Raw genomic sequence first — 21,504 nt, forward strand, 5'->3', positions numbered from 1 at the left:
TGACGCAGGTTCGGTTCGGCTGTGGCTGTGGCGGCGGCGGGCGCTGCTCTCCTCCTCCGCCACCTCCTCCTCCACCTCCTCCTCTGGTTTGGGCACCGCGGCGGACGCTGCTGGCTGGCTGGTTGGCTGCTGGCGTTCTCAGTTGGTCGCACTCACCGGCTGCCTCAGCGTCGAGAGTCGGTGCCGAGCCGCCGTTCGTTTGGACGTGTTCGCGAGCGTGTGAAAGAGAAAAGTATTCGAGCACGTCGGGCTAAGAGGGGGTTGCGAAGAGCCCTCGCCCGGCATGCGATAGACCCTGTTGCTGCTGCTGCCCGCCACCCCCTAACGGCATGAGTGTGCTGTGGCTACTCGGGGGCGTGCTGCTCGTCGCGGCCGCCGCCGGCGACAACTCCCTCCACGACCACCCCCACAACTCGGACTTTAACAAAGGTAGGGGAACACCCTGATTTCACCCTTCCGTAATGTAACTGGATTTTAAATTTGATTTAAAAAAAAATCACTTCGAACAATTCTCCCTTTGTGATAAGTGCAAAAAATTCAGGTAAAAATAATCAACAGTCAGGTCACTATAAAATTTACAGTGTTTAAAACGCCTCTTATTGACTTCTTTTGGTTTAAAAATGAATGGCAGTTGCATGATTTTTTTGGCAATATAACCCTTTTTCGATTTTTGAAAAAGCTCTTTTGTGCAAGAAAGAAAGCATTTTTACAATTTTTTCTTACCTTTGAAATTAAAATTTAACCATTCAAATTATTATAATGAGATCTGCATCTGCACTCACTGCCCAACGCTTGTATTTTTTTTTCCAAAAAAATTTTTGAGGAAATGCGTTGTTAGACATTGTCTTCAAGAGCTAATAGGCCTTTTCACAGCTTAAAAAGGGCTTCTGATATTAATTTTGCTCAGTTCAAAACAAGTCGAAATAATTTCTGAAATAATTGAAAGGTGGCCCGATTTGCCAGGTGGCAGAAGAGTTATTGTAAAGAGGCCTGGTGCTCTCTTCTCTCTCACTCATTTCCGATCGTGAGGGCGCGGCCGCGTTTTCGCCGTTGTGTACATAGAGACACAAGATAAATAGTGAGAGAGCAGTCAGTCAGTGTGCCGCGCGCTCAACACTGCCTGCTGCTCTCTGCTGACCTTTCATGTTGGGAGACCTTCGGAATACGTTCTCGGAAAAAAATTGTCCTACAACCTCGAGACACGCATGAATTTAGATTTAATTAGAGCTGCTGCTGCTGCCGCTGCCACCGTCGCTGCTGGATTATTTATAATTATTTTATTGGCGAGAGAGAAAGAGAGAGACCCTCTCCGGGGAGTTTGTGTTTTATTAATGAGCAGCCGGCATGCGAAATGAGCCAGCAGCCTTTTGCTTCGACCGACCGGCCACCGCTGAATATTTTATAATTGATCGTCGCGTTGGCTCAGTACGTTTAGGAAAATATATATACACGTGGAAAAAAACAAGGTGGAAACTGCCTGCTGCGAATCGAGCCTTTTATCTCTGCGGCTAGAGATACGTGCGCAGCTGACTGAGCACGCCTTTTGTCCAAATGTTGATGTTTTTGCTGGAGTAAAAAGAGTTCAACTGATAATTCTTAAGATTAGATCAACTAGGAATATTAATCTTATTTTTTATTCAAACCTTATTCATTTTTTGGTGCACCACACGCAGAGATGCTTTAATTATTGAATTTTTTGAAATAATATGAATTTTAAGCTTATATTTTATATCTCACTAATAATATTTGGATTTAAGAATAATATAAATCATTTCCATTGCTTTATAAGGCAGACAATTTCAAAACTGATTTTTAAATAGCATGAATAAGAATCTAACCAAAAATTTAATAATTCTTTTGATTTTAACTAATGAACTCTCTGTTAAACATTTCTTGTTTGAGAAAAAATATAAAGAAAATGAACATAACTTCTTTACAATAAAGAAAAATTATCCTCTCCTTCTTTGTGTTTCCCTAGCTTTTGGTACGAAATATTTCTCTTGACCTCCCTAAGTTTGAATTGGAATTTCATCTTAGTGAAGAGAGCCGTGTATGGAAAGTTGGTTATTGCTTCGTTGGACTGTGCTGCGTGTCCTGTTGTGAAACGAGCTGCGCAAAATTTGCACTAATTAACACAATTCACGCTTCTAGGCTAATCAGCTATGTCGATTGTCAGCGCATTCCGCGTCTCGTTCTCCAGACGCACCGCATGAAATTCGAGCCGGGGCAAAAAGCGATAACGCGACGGTGAACAGGAATGATTAGACGCTTCAATAAACACGATTGTGTAAGCACGCGGAAAAGTGAGCAGCGTGAATTTCGCCAAGCGGTTTCGGTGGAAAAAATATGCGTTATTTGTTGCGACAGACAGGGAACAAAGAGGAAAATTACCATGCAATGTGAATCAATTTCTCCTTGAAATTGGCAAGCGAGGCTGCAATTATCGGCGATTTACATGCAACTCGCGCGGACGAGCCTTCTTTTCCAAATGCAAATGCGTTTTATGTTGCAACAAATGAGTGTTATCGCTTATTCTTACTCACCGGCCTGATCTCATTGTAGTCGACCTGCAGGAAACTTAATTTTATAGCATAGGAGCAGCCAGAAATATCCTTTCTTTATGTTTTTTGCACGTTTCAGCTGTGTTTGCCGTAGGAAGGCGTTTCCAACTTTCGCCCGTCATAAAAGCCGCGCCGCGGCAATAAAACGCACACCAGCCAAACGCCTAATTTGTTGGTAAACACACGAAAAGCCAAAAGCGTTCCGCTGAAATAAAACACCTTGGAAATCGAGACGCAAAAGTTCCCGTTCCGACCGCTGCTGCTGCTGCTGCGAAAGAAATCAGACGCTGGCAAAAACGGACGTGCCAGATGGGCGGACAGATCCATCGTGTTTAATGCATTGCTAGATGATGACATTGAGTCGAAACTATTTTTATTGCCTTCATGTGTGCATATCTTGTCGGGCAGCGAGCAACATATGCAAGAAGACACGACAAAGAAAAGGCCGCACGCGTGCACAAAGCGCGGCCCATTCATCCGCGCGCTCGCGTGAGTTGTAAAGCAAAAAGTGTCACTCTCGTTAATTAGTGACGACTGTTTGATTTACCCAAATTGAAGAGAGACAAGCTCAGCTCAATGCCAAGTTTCGTTCCAATCCTTGTCTTAAAAACAAATAAAGTTAGTTTATTCAATTTCTATTACATTATAGCTTATCCAACTACCTAAAACTGCTATTTAATTTCAAAATTCCAACTTTAACATCCTCTAATTGCTCTCGATACAAAATTGACAAACTAAAAATGACAAGAGCCAGGAATTAAAATCGAAAAAATTGCTGTTTTGTCCGTCCTGTTTTTTTTCCACCTTTTTTCCCCGAATAAAAATCCTAAAAGCTTGATTTTTTCCCATGAATAGGAATTTCTATGTGTCTTTTAAAATCATTTTGAGAGAAATAATCATTTTGTTTGCATAACAGATAATAATAGGAATTTTTAAAACAATTAAATTTTAGTAGACAAAAACAAGGGATTAGCAAAGAAAGATAAACATTGAAACAATTAACAGGATTATAAAATATCATATATATCTGGATTAAGATCTGCTCACAATCTGCCGGCTGGCTCGTGTGTAGAATCGCTAATTTCGCCTCACATGAGCAGACAATTTACTTTCCTCGCGCTTCATAAAATCTTTTCACGAGGAAAAAAGCAGCCACCAATCAGCGCTGCTGGCAACAACAGACCGCAAATTGATTCTCAACAGCAGGCAGCGCAGGTTTAATTGATCGGCCACGAGATAAATGACCAATTTAATTGTTTATAGTGGCCAACTCACACAAGTAATGAGCTCTGCGGTAATGATTGGAGCCGGGCCAGCGCCCGAAAATAAGAAGAGCAAGACGAATTACCAACTATTGGTTAAGTCACGCGGCCGTGACGGCGCCACTGTCGCGCAATGTGCATTTTCGACGCCGCCGCCGGCTGCCGCGCGGTTTATTTTTGGGCAGGCACTTCTTGCGTTGCGTGCGGGATCAACGGCAGTAACAATAATTGATTCTGCCTGGGCACAAAACTGGTTCGCGCGCGCAGATCTGAAATTTATCTGCCTGGCCGAGACGAGCGATTCGCCAATTGATTGTAATTGCGGCCGTGCAGATTTTTTAATGCACTCTACTCGGCTGGCCAAATTGGTTTTACCGCAGGATTTATGGCCTCTTTAAAAGCTCGGCTTCTTATCAGATACTGCTAAAACTGGTTGTTATAGGCCCCGCAAAACAATCGCGGGAAAAACGTCGCTCTAAATTACCAGCTTGTCAAACTCGCTTGTTTTATGAGTTTCAGAATCTTGATAGTTGCACGCGTTCACTTGTGCATGGCGTCTAAAAGCGTCTGCAATTTATTGTTCGTACGCAGAACATTGTTCTGCGAGCAGCGGGCAAGGTGAAATTACTTACGCTCTTCTCAATACCCAAAGCGGAAATCAGTCTCCGACAAAACTTTACAGTGCAACTCTCATTAGCGACCAATCGAAAAGAAATATATAGACTATTAATTTCCCGTCTTGCAGCCGCCAGTCGCCAGTGCCAGTAATCGATTCAAAGACGCACCAGACGTATACGCCCAGAAATTGAAGTTGAATTATATATATTTTAAGTGGTAGCTTTTATGAGAGAATTTACTGACTAATTTATCGTCACAAGAAAGAGTTTTATTTAAAAGTAACCAGACAAAAGGCAACTTTACTACCGCACTAGTCGCTCAAACGTCAAACAACAAAAAGTAACAACTTCTCAGAACAGAATTTAAAACAGTGTTTCAGAAATTAAAATAAATCTGAATTTCTGGCTACAGTGAGCAGTTAATCAAATTGTTAGTTTAGACAATTTGTCCTACAAAATGAAAGGGTTAAAAGATGATTTCAAGCATGGAGACAGTCCTCACCCTGTTTTAGAGATTTTAAATCTAATTATATAATTTTGTTAGATTAATTTTGTTCAAAAATTTGATTTTATAGTTCATTGAAAATCACCTATCAAACCAAATTTCCAAATTAAGGTAGAAGCAAAGTCTCAGATCGTAAAGAGAGATCAAACTCAAACAATTTCCCACGCCATTTACCCCTGACTCCTCATCGTTACAAAAGATTTTCCCGTCTGCTTTTCGGTCAGATTTGCCGACGGAAGCTATAAACGCAGCTCTGTTCCAATTTAGGCCCAAAAGTTGCTCTCACAGAATATGTCTGCGCCGCCGACAAAAGCTTTTGTGCTGCGAAACACGCGGAGCAGCTACACAGCAGCCAGGGTTTCTTTCTCCTTGAAATTTAACGCTCGCTCGCAATATCGTGCACATTGAAATTTTTATCAGCAGTCACTGGCTGGTTAGTTGGCTCGTTGGTTGGGTGCTCGGTGTGTTTGAGCGTTACAGCAGAAGAGAGCGAGGCAGGCAGGCAGGCCCACATAATGTGTACATAGTAAAGTGCGCTGGCAGATAAAATGAAATATGCTGTCAGCGCTACGAGGTCCTAAAACAACAAGCCATGTATAACGCACCGCGAGCGCAACTATCCACGTGCACCCGCGCCGAGTACACAGCAGTTATTGCGCCATAAATTGCGGCATCGCGCAGATTTGCACTCCTCGACTTTGAAGCGGCTCATTTGCAAGTCGATCGTCACCATTATGCACGCGCACAATCTCTCTCACACACTTGCACACACACCCGGCTCAATTACCACTTCCGTAACATGACCCCTGACTGTGATTTCGCGTTTGCACGACGCATTCACTCAAGTGACAAAGCCTCACGCACGATTGATGGCTACTGTGCCGGCCTTTTGTGTCAAATCCATTTGCAAATAATGGTGAGCAGGGCAAAGCAAAATTAAATCAGTAGCCAAACTGGTTCGGAATGCAACGAAAAGTAATAAACAAAATTTGAGACCTGAAAAAAATGAAAATTACCATTTTTCCATTCCAGATATTAAACTTTGCAATTATTTCGCTTTTGAGTACTAAATTTATGAAGCTAAATTGCCGTTTTATTTAATTACACTCATTTTTACGAAAACAAGACAGTTTGGGGGCGCAACAACGTATTTTTATTATTTAATTATTAACTATTAAAATAAGTATATCAAACAAACAATTAAGACAGTTTCATTCAGATACTAAAATACATAACATTATCTTAAGGGGTGATTTTTGACAGAAAAATACTAATCAAAATTCAAGTGCAAATTCAAATTAACGTTCTAAACATTCCTTAGAAACAAATCGTGCAGATTAAACAAATAAATTAGTCACTGGTAGAGAACAGGAGATGGTTGAGATTCTTTTCAATAATTAAAAAAATGATTGAACAATTGAGAGAAATGAAAATAAATTCATCTTTTTAAAAGGGCAAGTTATACAAATAGGCTGTTGCTGAGAAGTTCTAATTTCTCATTAAATTAATATGTTATTTTAAATCTTCTCATGTTTTGTTGATGTATTTTTTCCTTTAAAAAGTACTGAAAAAGTTTAAAATTTGCACTTTCTTACTCAAATTTTTAACTGAGCATCTCTATAAAAAATGTTTAAACTGCAAATTTAAAGCCATAAAAGGGGCAGAAATATGAAAACGTGCCTCTTTGCCAGTTATTTACACGTTATTACGCGGCCATCAAGTGTATAGCGACGAGGGCAGATTGTATTTCCATATCACTCGAGTCATGAACGGCAGTACATTCCTCCGCAACAACTCACATCGCTAGCGATTAGAATAAATGCGCGTGCAAAAACACTTTAGCAGCAGCTGCTTCTGCGTTTCTGTTTTGTGTTCGCCTGGCTCGCGGACACATCTCAGACCGCGAATTCCAGCTTGGCAGCAGCACATAAAAGCGAATTAGAGGGAGGATCTGTTACTCGCCGCGCACCAGCGTGATAGCGTGCGTCCCTCGTAAAAGCGAAACGCCGCAAATCAACGCCAGAACGACCCCTGAGTGTTTTATCAAAGAGAGAATTCCGCTCAGCGCAATACACGAGCAAAAATTCCAAGGACGTGAAACCAATCCAACTTTTATGGAAAGAAATATCTAGGGTTAGGAACTATAGGTATTAAAAAATAAAAACACATTTTTCCCAAACATTATACGCCTAAAATTCACCAAAATCAGTGGGCTGAACTTCTTTGCCTGACCATTTTACTAAAAATGAAATTGTTGGTCAAATAAATCACATTTAAAGGGTTTGCCAATTTCAAAATATCAATAAAACTAAATAGAACGAATATGGGTTAATGTATACTTAATGTCCTAATAAGACCCACCTTAGTAGTTTCTAATTTGAAAAATAATATTTATCAAAAAAAATAACAATACTTTATAAAAAAGATTTGAAAATGTAGAAAAATACCAAATTTCGAGAATATATCGTTTTGAAAACCATGAAAATTAAAATAAAAAAAAATGTTTCTCAAATATTAAATATTTTTTTGGTTACCAACCAAAAAACTCTAAAATCAGCAAAAAATATGATTCGCTGCGTGATAAAGTTATCAGACTAGTGACGTAAATGATATTTGGTTCCAATTAATGACAATATTGACGCAAGACGAATTAACCGGCAAAAACACAAACTGATTCGTGCTCATTTCGTGTTTAAAAAGAAATTTACACTTAGAGAAAAAACCGTCAGATGTCTCTAATTCCAAACCCTATAGAAATACCTCTGCGTTCTATAAAAAAGGATGCTTTACGTTTTATTTATTATTTGCTGGAAAAGAGAGGAGGTAGAAATTACATCGAATGTACCACTATCTCCTGATTGCCTCGAGGCATAACATTTTCCACTATTTGCCGAGCGTCTGTTTGGCCTTCTCTGTGTGCAAGCGCAATTTTTCCATGTCATCCAATCAGTCGCAAATATTGACGGGCATCAGGCGCGTTTGTTTCATTTCCATTGCACTGCAGTTGGAGGTCGAGCCGCAGCGAGCTGCTATTTTTAGCGCTGCTGGAGCCGAAAGACGGGCCTAAAAGCACCGACGCGATGATGTTGGCGAAAATGACGAGGAAGCGCGCGGCGTCGCATAAGGTGAAGGATTGAGGATTGTGCTCGCAGCTAATCGCGTCTAATGCGGGTGCGCCTGCTTATCTTAACACCTGCCTGTTGCCGCCCTGAAGCGATAAATGGCCTCAATTCATCCACCACGAACTTTGAGCTCGAGGATTTGACTTGAATGTAAACAGAACGGTCAAATTTCATGATCTACCCAACTCAAAATTGAAAATAAAATTTGGAGGCAATTCGGAAATTTTCTCACTGCTATATATTTCGTGTTCTAGCCGTCAGAATTTTAAAAACCAAATGCCGTTAGATTCGTCTTGACGTCCCCTAGTGAGCTGTAGGATTTAAGGGGTGCTCAACCCCCACCCTTTCAACACCTGTTAAAAATGTGGTCAATCGCCGATAAAAATTATTTTGTTCAAAATTTAAACTATTTGGCACCCCGAACCTGATTTTAAAATTGCAGTGGTGTATTTAAAAAAACAAAAAATGCCTAAATTCCAGCCTGTTAAAATTATAATTTTTAAACATGATCAGTTGCAGATTTAACCTTTTAAGGAGATGTTAACTACCAGAAATCACTTTTTATTTAACAAACAAAAAAGTATTCTGCTTTTGAAATCTTTTCAGTCAAGATTTATAAAGCGCTTTCTGCAGTCGGTGGTTTTGTGTCTATTTTCAAACGCTTTCTCGAAAGTGTCGTCACCATTTGAAATTACAATAAAATATCTGCAGATCGCACTCGCGCATCGGCTAAAGTGCTTAAGGTTGTCAACGCAGCGAGTCGTCAGCGCGTCCCTAATGATGTATGCAAGAGCGTGCGAGAAGAGCATGTGTAATGTGTATAACGCGCGCGGCAAGAATGCCACTCGCTTATTATACGTGTATATGTTATACGCGTTCGTTCGTTCGCTCGGTGCGCTCGCCGCCGGAGCCATAATATACAATGTCGTGTGCTTTAGCGCGAGTCCTGCTGATGAAGTAACTCTATACATGTGTGCATTCCTCGGTGTCAACCTTGTGCGCCAGAACTATTTCATTTGTTCAGCTGCAAACGGGTGAATAGAGATCCCCTTGGGCTAATTGCAAAATAATTTCAGACTGCGGCAAATCTAAATGATGGAAATTTGCAAAACCTTGAAACGTGAATGACTGGGATCATATTTAGCAATTCGGAAAACAATTTTGAGCTCCATATTATTCATAAATCTCAGACATATTGGTCACCATACTTTAATTAAAATGCTTGCTTTTAATCTGACTGAGATTTAGGTTTAAATAGGTGTCAAATGAAAATATTTTTACGGAATTTACGTTTTCTCAAAGACATTAAAAGAGACTTACATTCAATGAATGAATGAATGAATCTGCAAGTTGCAAGGATTTTTTTTTTAATATTATAAGTGTTATTGTGTTTAAGAAAATGTTGCAGGATTGTTTTAAGTGTAATTATTGAAAAATATAAAATAACAAAAATTTGTTATATAATATATAATTTAAAAAAATGACATTTATATATAAGTAATATAATTTTTAAGCAGCAATAGTCTATTTTACTAGGACGTTAAAAATAAACCAATTTATAGTCTTTCAACATGCTCCTCCGTAATTGCGGGGCGCGAAATATGTCAGCAGGCCGAGCGAAATGTGTGTCTTTTGGCCGGCGTCGCGCGTCCAAGCGGCGGGTATTTTCATTCATGATGCCGAGAGTGCCAAATTAAGCGGATTGCGCACAAAGAGCTGCGCTGCTCTCGACGAATGAGTGTAAATAAATCTCAGCACGACAGAAAAGCATTTAGTCGAGCGGAATTCCGAGGCTTGTTGCCGCAGGCCGGGATGGAGGTGCCCGGTAAACAAATAAATTTTGAATCGGTGAGCAAATGAAGGCGCACGCGAGCCGGCCTGATTGGCTTTTTTGCGGCTTTCTTGCCGGAATACCGCAGCAGCCTCTGAATCAAAGTGCCAACCCGAGGCGTCGATCTGCGCGATGTGGCCGGCACCGCACGCTGAAAACAAATTGCCGCATCGCCAATATACTGCACTCCTGCAGCCTCAGCCTCACTTTGCGCCGTTTTAGCCCTTTTTTATCGCTGACTTTCAATGCGGTGTTTTTCCAGTGAAATATCGTGTCCTTCCTTCTAGTTAGCAGTTTTTCCATTATAGGGTTGGCTGAAGATTTCCGATATTTAAACTGATATAATTTTTGAAAGCAGTTTTTTCGAACAATCTAAGGATTTATCATTCCTAAATATAGAATTGATTTGGTTTTTCAAAAGTTTTATTTTTAATAGGAAATATCTGTAAAAAAAGGACGTCCTTACATGTTCTTGAAGTTAATAAAAGCGTAGGTGGTATGTATAGCAAAATCCGTATTTTGATGCTTTTGTAAACAATATCAAAGCAGAAATTCCGTCGGAAAGCAAATCAAGAGCAGGCGACCGCGTTTGCGAGTGGCACATTCAATTTGCTCGCAAATTTCGCCTCATTGTTGTTGCTCCTTGAGCTAGGAAATAGACAGCTTCTGTGGTTTCCATTCTTTGAGTTCTTTTATGTGTGCCGCGCTTTGTATTTGAAGTACAAAATAAAAAAAAACGGAGCTGCCGGCGTTTGCTTGTTGCCTCCGTGATTAATGGAGACAAGAAAATTATTAAGTCACTCGCGCGACGACACACAAACTCGAGAAAGAAAGAAAGTAAGCTAGACTCAAAGCTGAAAATTATACAGAAGAGAAGAAAAAGCAGCAAGTTCACGTGTGATCTCTGACTGACAGAGGTCCGAACTCGCAAAAGCCAAACTGTCGACGGGCGTCGAGTGAAATGCCAATAAAACGCCGTACGTTGTACGCTTTGCTGGTTGCGCTCTGGAAAAAAACACACAAGACTGAAGGGAAGTGAAAAACTGGGAAAAACTTTTCAACTCCCTCTTATTTTTAGTTAGCTGACTTTTTAATGTATATATGGGTGATTCTATTTAAGTCTTATTAACATTAAATTTTGATTTGGAAAATTTAATAATTTAAATTTGATTATACATAAATAACTATGTTTGACCTATGTTTTGGCAAAGTCTGTTTGCCGTGCAAATAAATTATACAATTGACTATCATTTCTACAAATAAATAAATAACCAATTGCTGGGAAGGGTGCGGCATTCGAAATATATAAAAATACATTTGACTCTACAGGCAAAATATCTTTGATCATTCAATATTAGGGAAACCATGTTTTTGGGGAATGAGTATAAATGAGTTTAAATGGATATCGTCTAGGAAATGATAATTGGTAAAAATCGTCCTATTCTCCAGTTAAATAAAAAACAAATTGTTATTAAAATCTATATAACCATCCAAATGTCTATTGGAAAATATAGATTTAAATATGACGATGGTTTTAATCCTGCATTTAATTTTGAAATTACGAAAACACGTAAAAGTTGGCCGCTTCTGCTCTCATGTCAAGTGCATTTTGGTGCACAGCCCTGCGGGCATGGTGTTGCGTGAGCGCAGTAAAACGGTCGGTCGGTCGGCCGAGGCTGGAACTTGGTGGCGTTGGTGGGCGTTTTGTAATAACGCCGGCGCTCCAAAAATAAAATTTATAAAAAGGGCTGGCGGAATCTCGGCTTTTCTCTTGTGTTTACACACGCGGCGCACGAGGAATGCCAAAAGCATTTTTTATGGGCCGGCGGCAGTCCGAAAACTCGCGCCTCGTTTTCATTAACAGGTGCTGCTTTTTCCATAGCCAGTCCGCCGTCGATTCCACGAGATGGCTTAATTGACGCATTTAATGCACTAATGGAGCGTTTAAGCTCTAATTTTATCCCATTTATCTGCGTTCTCTCGCAAGCACTCTGCTCTCCGCTTGGACGAGAGCAGCGGGGGATAGAAATAAAATGTGTGTGGGCCCGTCTAAATTGAGTCAATGTGGTAATGCTGTGTTTAGACAAATGGATCGTGTTTCATATTGCCGCTAAATCGTTTCTCCCCGGCTACGCGCATTTTCCACTCAAAATGCGTGTCTAGCTCCACAACATCCGTTTGAACTATAACTTAAGGTATTCGTGTCGGTTTTGCACAACTCTGTTAATATGCTACATAATTATTTAGTGTTTGCCGGTTTATGCACTATAATTTAAACGTTATAATTTTCACTAACACAGAAAAGTAGTAAATTAAAAAAATTTGCATTGTTTAATTTATTTTTTCTTAATTGATTACGGCGTTATTAAAAAAATTATTATTATATTTGTATTTTGGAACTAAGATAAATTTTAAATCACAAATATCAAATTCATTTCATATTTATTATAGGTTGTTTCATGGCTTTTTACATTTTAGTAATTCAAAATTGCATAAATTTTGCTTCAAGCTTCAAGAAACTAAATTAACTCTGTTTAATTATACATGCATTTGGCATCGTCAAATCTGCTTTACATCGTAAAAATTAACCATTATGTAGTAAAATACAGTGGAATTTTTAAATAGCTTCCATTTCTATTAATAAACCGCACGAAACATAGAGAAAATTGGTATAAATTAAAATAAAATCAGCGTTGAAAATTTGATGCTGGTGGTGGTGAGAAAATATATATATATACAAACTTCCTTCTCCTCAGCTTCTTTAAAACTTATATTTTTGAATGAGTTTATTAACAAGCAACGAGAGATTACTTATTCCATTCCTGCGGTTGGCAACTTTGTCTGAGGCACTCGACCAAAAGTTTACCGGTGCTGCTCTAATTTAAATTCAAATTGCCCACCTGAGCGAACTTTCGAGCCGCATAGCCGCAATTTTCTGAATCAGAGCTGCTCGTGTGCGCCCGCCAAAAATGGCGAAACGAGATACGTAAAAATGAGTCACCTGCGCCGCCGAGTCAGTTTTCATTCTTGCCAAAAATGCATGGAGCAGCGAGTGTCTCTTGTTTCAACAGTTCGTGTCTGAACGTCGCACCGAGATCATTTTTCACGGCGGAAAATGAGCTTTCCTTCTTTCTTTACGACCCAGGCCGAAAACGCAAAGCCGTCCTCATTGTTGCATGTACGTAGTAAAGTAAAGTCGAGCGTACGTGTGTTTGTTCGCCGGGCTAAAAATAATGTATAGAGTGTACAGGTCTCAGCTGGTCGACGGCCGAGGGAATTGAAACGCCCTTGCCCGCGCGAACGCCGCACTAAAAAGACGCACAAGTGGTTCAAATGGAACCGAAATATAAATCGCCATCATAAATAAATATCAATAAAATCGCCATTGACGCGGCTGGAGCACGGAACGAGAGCGGAATAAGAAAATAAGCGAGTGCATGAGTTGTGAGAGCGAGTACCGCGGCCGTTTTAGCATCTCGGAGAGACAAGCAGATAAGGTCGCAGGTCAGCATTTAAATTTAGACCTCTGGCTAATAAAAGCAGCTGTGCGCCGGCTGCACTCGGCCATTTCTGCATATGTATATTTGATACGATCACACGCAATTTCATTGTTTTAAAATTTATTCGTAGTTGCATTTCTTGAACAGATTGTTGTGAATGCACTACTGATTAATCAATGTATATCAAGCTTAAAATATTTTGACTCAATCTCTATTATTACAATCCATGCTCGATTGGTTTTTGCACATCAGAGGAAACATATTTTGCTTCTTAAAAGACAATTTAGTTGGACTTATCGTAACTTTAAAATTAACGACGACCCGTCATCTGTTAGCGGACCAAGAATTAATAGCATGGAAAGGTTTGGAATTTTTGTTACTGGTCTCTCAATAGTTCACACTAAGACTTGCAAAAAGCAAGCATTCCGCGATTTTATGACTCTAGAGAAAGTCTAATTCATCGTTTAGATCCTAAATAACATTTAAATATCCCTTGAACGGTATATTCCAATTTTACTTCTGAAACCTTTTTGTAATATATACCTCTAAGAAATATTTTTTTTGCGTTTTCATGTTTCATTTCTGTTGCTTGTATAAAAATTCATGTAGAGTTCATTCCTCCTAGTTGATTTTTTTTAAGTTTTCAAACATCATGAAAATATAAGGCTTCAAAAATATTGCTTGATAATATTTAAATTTAAGTTTCCTTTTCTTGCAATAAAAAACGTCGGGGAGGCAGAAACCGATATTGATTAATAAATTGTTGTTCTGGCTAGCTTGATTAGAAGTGATTAATTCATGATTATTTTACTATTTTTATTGTTAACTTTTATATTAAAAAGAACTAAGTTTTTAACTTTTAAAAGACTAAAACAATAAATTTTATATTATTTTATTAAACATTTATGTATTAACTGTTGAGAAATAATAATGTAGATTTATAAAATTTTGAACATCAAAATATAAAAGTTATGTTTATAAAACTATCAACATTTGCACCAATAACGTTTAATCTAAGTGGTATTTTTTGTTGAACAATTTATATAAATTTTTTATCTCTGCTCTCATTGAATTACGTGAGATACATTAAAATAATGCTTGGATTTCTGTGTGTGGTTTCGCTAAGAAATAAGTTCAATTATCATGTAATACATATTGCAACTTAAAAGTCACAGATATTCGCCTGTAAGTCCCATTAGACTGGAGAGGAGACCCGTGCGTGAACTTCACGTGTCATTTGAGCACACAGAATTTCGCATGCTCCCGCGTCTGGCGCAGCATCAGATTTAATTACAACTGTTCTTGAAAGTGAGATTGTTTCACCGAGGACGCGACGAATGACTCACGGAGGGCTAGAGATCACGTCAGCCGCGTGTGTGAGGCCCGTTATATTATTGACGTGCTCTTCACGCCTGCCAAACTGTATATTCAAATTTAAAAACAAGGACGTTGTTAATTTTCCACACAAACTGAACTGATATGGCTGGCGGAGTCATAAAAATATACAATCGGAAATAAATCGAGCTTTTTACTTCGCATTTCTCGGACGTTGGTCCCCGGTTTTATGGCCATTGAAGCCCACCGCCGTCGCTCTTTTTAAAAGTCTGAGCAATTCATAAACAAAAACATTCGCATAAATTGCGTCCCGGTCTTCAGGAATATGCACGAAGACAGTCAGACAATGGCGGCCCCGCCCAGAAATGATTATTTTCGATTTGATCCCGCGCATAACTCACAATCCGCCGCATGTAGAGTGTAACAAACGCGAGCTGACCGAGCCCATACACACAGCACGAGCGTGTGTTTTTAATTTGCAACAACGTTTCACGCGCATGTATTTATATAAATGCGAATCGAAAAGCAGAAAGGACGAATTCGCTCGCTCGCTCACTCGCGCGCGCGGCGCCTGATTTAGTGTGTGGCGCGCCGCGCATAAATATGAAATTCAAATCGAATGCATTATTCATAAACACGAGCATAGATATAAAAGAGAGAGAGAGAATGAGCGGCAAGGGTCGCCTGCGTCTCTATCAAAAGGCCATCGAATAATTCAAGATATAGGACTGGAGAATCGTCTATTTGTAAATTTGCAGTAAGATAAAAGTGGTTGCAAAAATTTAATAATGAAGCTGTTTATTTAGAAATATTGACCTAAAAACAGGGATTATAAAACAAACATTTAAATAATTTTTCACGTAACACCTGCTGGAAAATACTTAAAGATACATTTCAGAGGTTTATACAATTTATTTAAAATTAAAAAATATTGACTATTATTAACCATAAAAATCGTACAAATCTGATCGTCTAGAAACAGCATATCTGCAATTAAAATTGTCCATCTAGTCATATTAATTTAAGTATAATAATTGATCATGCAATAATTTAAATATTAAAACGCGCTGACAAGCGTGTCTTATGTCTCTACTCAGAAAAAAGCGTTTTTATATTAAGTAGAAATGAAGCGTCCTGGGAAAAAATTAAGATATTCTGTAATGTTGTGAACCCATGTATTTATTAAAAGCGTGAACCTCTAACACGGAGAGTTTAAAAATCGACAAAGAAAACATTATATGTGTCTCTTTAAATTGATATAGACTTCATTAATTTCAAATGGAATGTTTATTTAATCCTGCGGCAAATTTAATTTTCCTTTATTTCCTATTATTTTCAATTTATTTACTTTTACAATTCGAAGGGTTCCCTTGGTTGAGGTTGTTGTTCGGTGCCATCTATCACGGCGCAATCAGCAATTTAAAATGCAGCGACGCGATCGCGATAAGAGTCGAGCGACGAGCAGACATAATTTTTGGCATAATAATGGTGAGTGCTGCGCGGCAGAGTTTTCGCTCGGTCGGTCGCTCGCTCGCCTGCTCGCAGACTCGGGCAGCAGGAGCAGCGGCTGCTTTTTGCTCTCCGCGCGCCGTACGCGCATATTCTTTCTTTGTGCTGGCAGCCAACCCTGTAGCAAGGACACGCCGCGCGTAATGTGTTCTTTTTCTTGTTTAGTTACCAACACACACACACAGCAGGTATTATTATTATTTTACGTGCGGTGCTGTGTTCGGCGGCGTGCGAGCGAGCGTATTCGCGAACTTCAGCAGGTTGGCCTTGGCCAAAGTGGCTTTTTAATCAACGGGGCACCAACCGGCTCCGCCAGCCCATGGGTAAATACACTTCTTTAGTCTCCTCACCGCTGGGTAACGCGCAGACACACACACACACTCGTGGAGATGGAACCTTTTACGCCGCTTTCGTGACGAAAATGAATTACGGTTTTCTGAGATTAGCTCTGACTTGGACATACATTAATTATATACCGACGATAAAATATAATTTCAGTTAAAAAAGGCAGGCACAAAATTCATAATTACGAATTTTAAGCGCAAACTTTACCTGGTTATAAAAAAAGGAGTCAAAATCTTTTGAAATAACATAGAAAAAATTTGTAAAATGGAGAGGTGTAATATGTGAGGGAAAAAATCAGATATTCAATATTTTTACTGCAGCCCTGATTTAAATTTTGCCCATTTAGGGATTCTGTTACACTGCGGGAAATATTTGCTGCCAACACTAGTTCTTTAAGATTCAGTTTATAAATTGAATTAGAAAAATGGCTGCAAAGTTAGCATGCCTTTCAAATGGCGGGGAATTTCTCCCTCCTAAAAGTCTGATTTTATATCACAACAAAGAGTTTCCCTCAAAACTCCACACACCATTGCAGGATATGCCACTAAAATAAGGTCAAGCAGTGCTGTACATTAGGGAGAAAATTGGAAATTTTGTATTTCAAACAACAGAAAAGTTCTCTTTTGATTATAGCACATTTAATTTCCATTGACATGAGGTCCGTCAAGATTTCTAACTTTAATTGTTGCGCCCTCATTAAAAATTATTTTAATGCTAGCTGAAGATTGTGCACTTTCTGGGAAAGGCTGCATTACAATTTTCAATATTTCCAATGCAGTAATTTATATATTTATTTTTAGTTTTATAAATCAGGTTGTAAAGTAATATAGAAAGTTATATGTAATAAAATTTTTTGAAAGTTTTGATTGTTTGTTTACTAATATTTTACATATTTAGTTATTTAACATTAATTGTGATAAGATTTATTATATGTTTATATTTTTAAAAATTATAATTTAAATTTTTAGTTTTTTTAACAGTTTTTTATATATTCATTTAATTTGTTTTGTTTTTAAAATTATGAGTCTGCGACTGACACAAGTGAAACATCAATTAGCAGTAATGATGGTGATTTGTTCAAATGTTGCCCAATTATTATCTAGATTAACATCCCTAACCACGTGTGCTATATTAAAATTACTTGCCTAAGGTAGCAGAACACTCGCCAGGATTTGTAACTAAAGATGAAGATCATATTTCCTTCAATTGAATATATTATTAAACTCTAATAATTCAGGTTTTGCAAAGAGTCAAGGTCAAAACTGCGATTATTACTCCCGCGAAACGGGCGACTGCAAATTGCTATCAGAGCCGAGGCAACGTTTCAACACCCTGGGCGTGTGTAATTTCAATTTCATCGCAATCAGCTGCCGGCCGGTTTATAAAAATTAATTAGGCTCGAGCCTTTGGTGCTCTCATCAGCGCGCGGCGGCGGCGGCGGCAGCGAACAGATGAATAGGCGGCTGTGAACTCTGCGGTCGCGCGCGCACATTCTATCCTCTCTTCATCACTGTTCGTTCGTTCGTTCGTTCGTTCGTTGGTCCGTCCGTCCCTTCAGCTCGTCTTTGCCAGCGGTCGTGAGCTCGGAATCCGTGACCGCACACACACTCGCTCTCGCCCGCTCGCTCGCTGCAGCACAACTCGCCCGCCGACCGGCGCAGAGAGACGAGGATAACGATCTGCTGCGCGCTCAGGATGAATCCGAATTAGGTGCAAAACGAGTGAGAAGCACCTCGGTACAAGTGCTGAAATAGGGATTTAGTTGAAGGGATTTTAACACGGGAAAATAGTCGGATTGGGAGGATTATAGGGAGAAGCTGCAAAACTAACTTGTTCTGTATGATTTTGAAATATTATTTTGTAACTTTAGTTTTAAATCTTAAATTTCGAATTGATTCCGTGTTACTTAGATGAATCAAAAGTGGTTCTCTAAATTTTATAATTTTATGAATTGAATTTCATGTTGATTTGGTAACCCCTTTTGCCCTTTTTCAATTTTTTCCTGACACACTCCAGCACTCTCTTTATATGCACGACGTAATATTTTATATAGATTTATCATGAATACAAAAATCGCGATCATTGGTTTTATTTTGATTTTTTGGTATTATTTTTATTTTAGTTTGATTTTGGCTTGAATAGACTTTGTTATAATAACAAAGTAAAATTATAAAACGTTATTTAATATAACTAAACACTTTAATACAATAAAACAAAATTTTTAAATGTTTTTAGGGTAATTTTTATATTTAATTATTAATGTTGTATTATTTATTTTTAACTATATTTGATTACAAAAATTTCTACTAGCTTTTATTTAATATCATACCATTCTCTTAATTTACTTTCACATTATTTTTATTTTTATATTTGCTCTACATACTACATGATATTATCAGAAAAATGAAACTCTGTCAAGAAGTATTGCAGTCTTTAATAAATATTTTAGCACACCGCTATCAATCTTGGTACGTAAATAACAGTGCTAAAATGAAATTTATCAAACTTGAAATTTCTAGATGATACTTCAAGCAAAATTGTATGGATAAACGTAAAATTGATTGAAAGAAACAAAAATAGTTTGGTTTGATTCAATATATTTATATTATTTATTTATCAATATGTATATGATTTCTGCTCGTCTGAAATCTAATACTTTATCTAAAAATAAGTAGTGAATTTTATTGTTTTGAAGAAAACTAATTCACGATTTGTAAAAGTTATGACGAGAGTTAATTAAGTCAGCATTTCAAAATCTTGATTCAAACAACTTTCTCGGCATAGCAGGAAGCTGTTGATTGGCTCATTATTGTGAATTCAACAATCGACGCGTAATTGCGCATGCCGCAGTGTAAAATTGTAGCTTTTCAAAGGAGCGCCTGCCACCTACACACGTCTCACTCTCGCGAATGATAAATTAGCCGCCTTTCTCTTGGCCCTTCTAACGCGCTCCCGTTTTTAAAAAGCCGTCAAACTCCAAATCTGAACTGTCACCTTGATCCAAATGGAAGACATGCATTTTAAATCATTCTCATTATGTTCAATTACTCGTAATTTAGAAAGGATTTGCAAATCCTTAATCCACTGGGATGAAATTTATTGCTCCATGTAAAAGGATTAACTCACGGCAGATGATGCAATTTCTATAGAGCCGGCTGCTGCTGCTGCTGGGTAAAAATATATATTCTCTTTTACATTCTTAGTCACCTGCTCATTTCGACGAATCGCTTTTTCGGCGTCGCGACGGTGCATTCGCGGAATTATGGTTCTAGCGCGGCCGAATATTTGCATGCAATTGCGTGCCGTACATTTTTATCGCAACGAGGCTTCGACGAAGCTCTCTGGCAGGGCTCCAACCTCCAAGCTCCTGCGGCGAAAAATGCTCTTTTTACGTTTTCTGCCGCCGGTGTACATCAGCGAGAGCAACTTTATTATTGAGCAGGCCCGTTGGCCAATTATTGCAACTCTATATATCTAGATCGATCCACGCGATCGCGTTTTTCGCGTGGGCTATTAGACCAATTTCCTTGGCCTTCACATCTGATGATAGGTTTATTATCAAACACGGCTTCATTTTTCCGATGGAATCCGAGCATCGATATACTAACTCGGGGCGGATAATAAGCTTATCGTGGATGTTATCGAATCGGATTATTATGTTGGATGGTATTTCTCTTCTGGATATAAAAAAGGTATTTGAGAGGAAAACGATTCTATTTTTAGATGACTAAAAGATCTTCAAAAATAAAAGCGTTTTTCACAGCAAAAATTGAAATGGGAGAAATTTTAGATGTAACAAAATTGGAATTTTTTAATCAACAAACGGGTAAGAATAAAAATAGCTCTACGAATTAGTATTAATACGAAGGGAATTTACAAAATTAATCAAGCAAACAAATTTTTCACGTAACACAAATTAAAAAACTTTATAATATATTTATATAGCAATCAGGAGGGTTTTAAGAGCTAAATTTTTCATGTTTCTAGTTAAAAATAAAGAAATCAGCCCACTAAATTTGATTCAGAAAATAGAGGGGCCAAAGAAAAACAAATTTTCAAGAGTGAGCAGTTTCTTCAAGCAAAAAACTTTGTATGGATTAAAAATCCATTGAAATCTAACTTTTAATTATTAAATTTTACATTGTTAGTTTTGGCAATAAAATTTTAAAATATTTGCATTATAGACCATTCTGTAGAGACATTGAGCGGTAACATTTCAACTATCTTCTCTTTTTTAATTATTTTCCCCCGAAAAATATACATATTTCGCTTGCAAAGGACTGAAAACTGCCGATTTCAAGTCATGTTGAATCAAACATTTTGCCCTCCAATTTTGAGAATAAATCGTCTTCCATTTCTAAGTGTTCGCATAACTTGTTCCCATAAATAATAGGCAAGAAAGTGGTGTCGAAATTTCTCCAGCAGCAGCAGCAGCAGCAATAAGAGAAAAGAAGTCAGAGCAGCGAAAAAAGAGTTATGCCTGGCTGTCACTCCTTATCTGGGCGATAAATAAATTGTTTTCGTGCCACAGAGATACAAACAAAAATAAATAACGTCAGCATCGGCGCTGCACGAGAGCATCATATTATTTTACATGTAAAACACGACATTCCAAGCATTGCCAATAAATTCGGCTACATTGTCAACGCGGCATGACACGACACGTGAGAGATTTTTCTTTCATTGTTGCGCGTGTGAAAACGCGAGAAATGCCGTTTCGATATCGCCGGACAGCGAGGCGCGAAAGACGGATCGGCTGTCAAAAGGCGGCAAATGGAACCTGAGTTGGGGACTAATCACGCTCTCCTGCCTTTGATTTTCACGCCTGCCAATCAGTATCGGAGCATTTCGAATGTGATTTGTGGCATTGAAATTATACATTTAAATTATCTCTAGAGAGAAATCTTTTTCGTGTAA

General features: G+C 38.4%; 1 protein-coding gene across 2 annotated transcripts in view; it reads left to right on the forward strand.

Annotated features, from left to right (window-relative positions):
• The window catches only part of LOC135947973 (cysteine-rich motor neuron 1 protein-like), a 220,935-nt gene that overhangs the window by 155,260 nt on the left and 44,171 nt on the right, over positions 1 to 21,504 (forward strand). The window contains exon 1 of one of the 2 annotated variants that reach the window (XM_065497006.1): positions 122 to 429. The exons of the other annotated variant lie outside the window; for it this stretch is intronic. Within the exon in view, the coding sequence (XP_065353078.1) occupies positions 330 to 429 (100 nt within the window). The 5' untranslated portion in view covers positions 122 to 329. Of the gene's footprint in view, positions 1 to 121; positions 430 to 21,504 lie in introns of those variants that run through there. 2 annotated transcript variants of the gene reach the window in all.

The sequence above is a fragment of the Cloeon dipterum genome, chromosome 1 (assembly GCF_949628265.1).
Source record: "Cloeon dipterum chromosome 1, ieCloDipt1.1, whole genome shotgun sequence".
Taxonomy (NCBI): domain Eukaryota; kingdom Metazoa; phylum Arthropoda; class Insecta; order Ephemeroptera; family Baetidae; genus Cloeon; species Cloeon dipterum.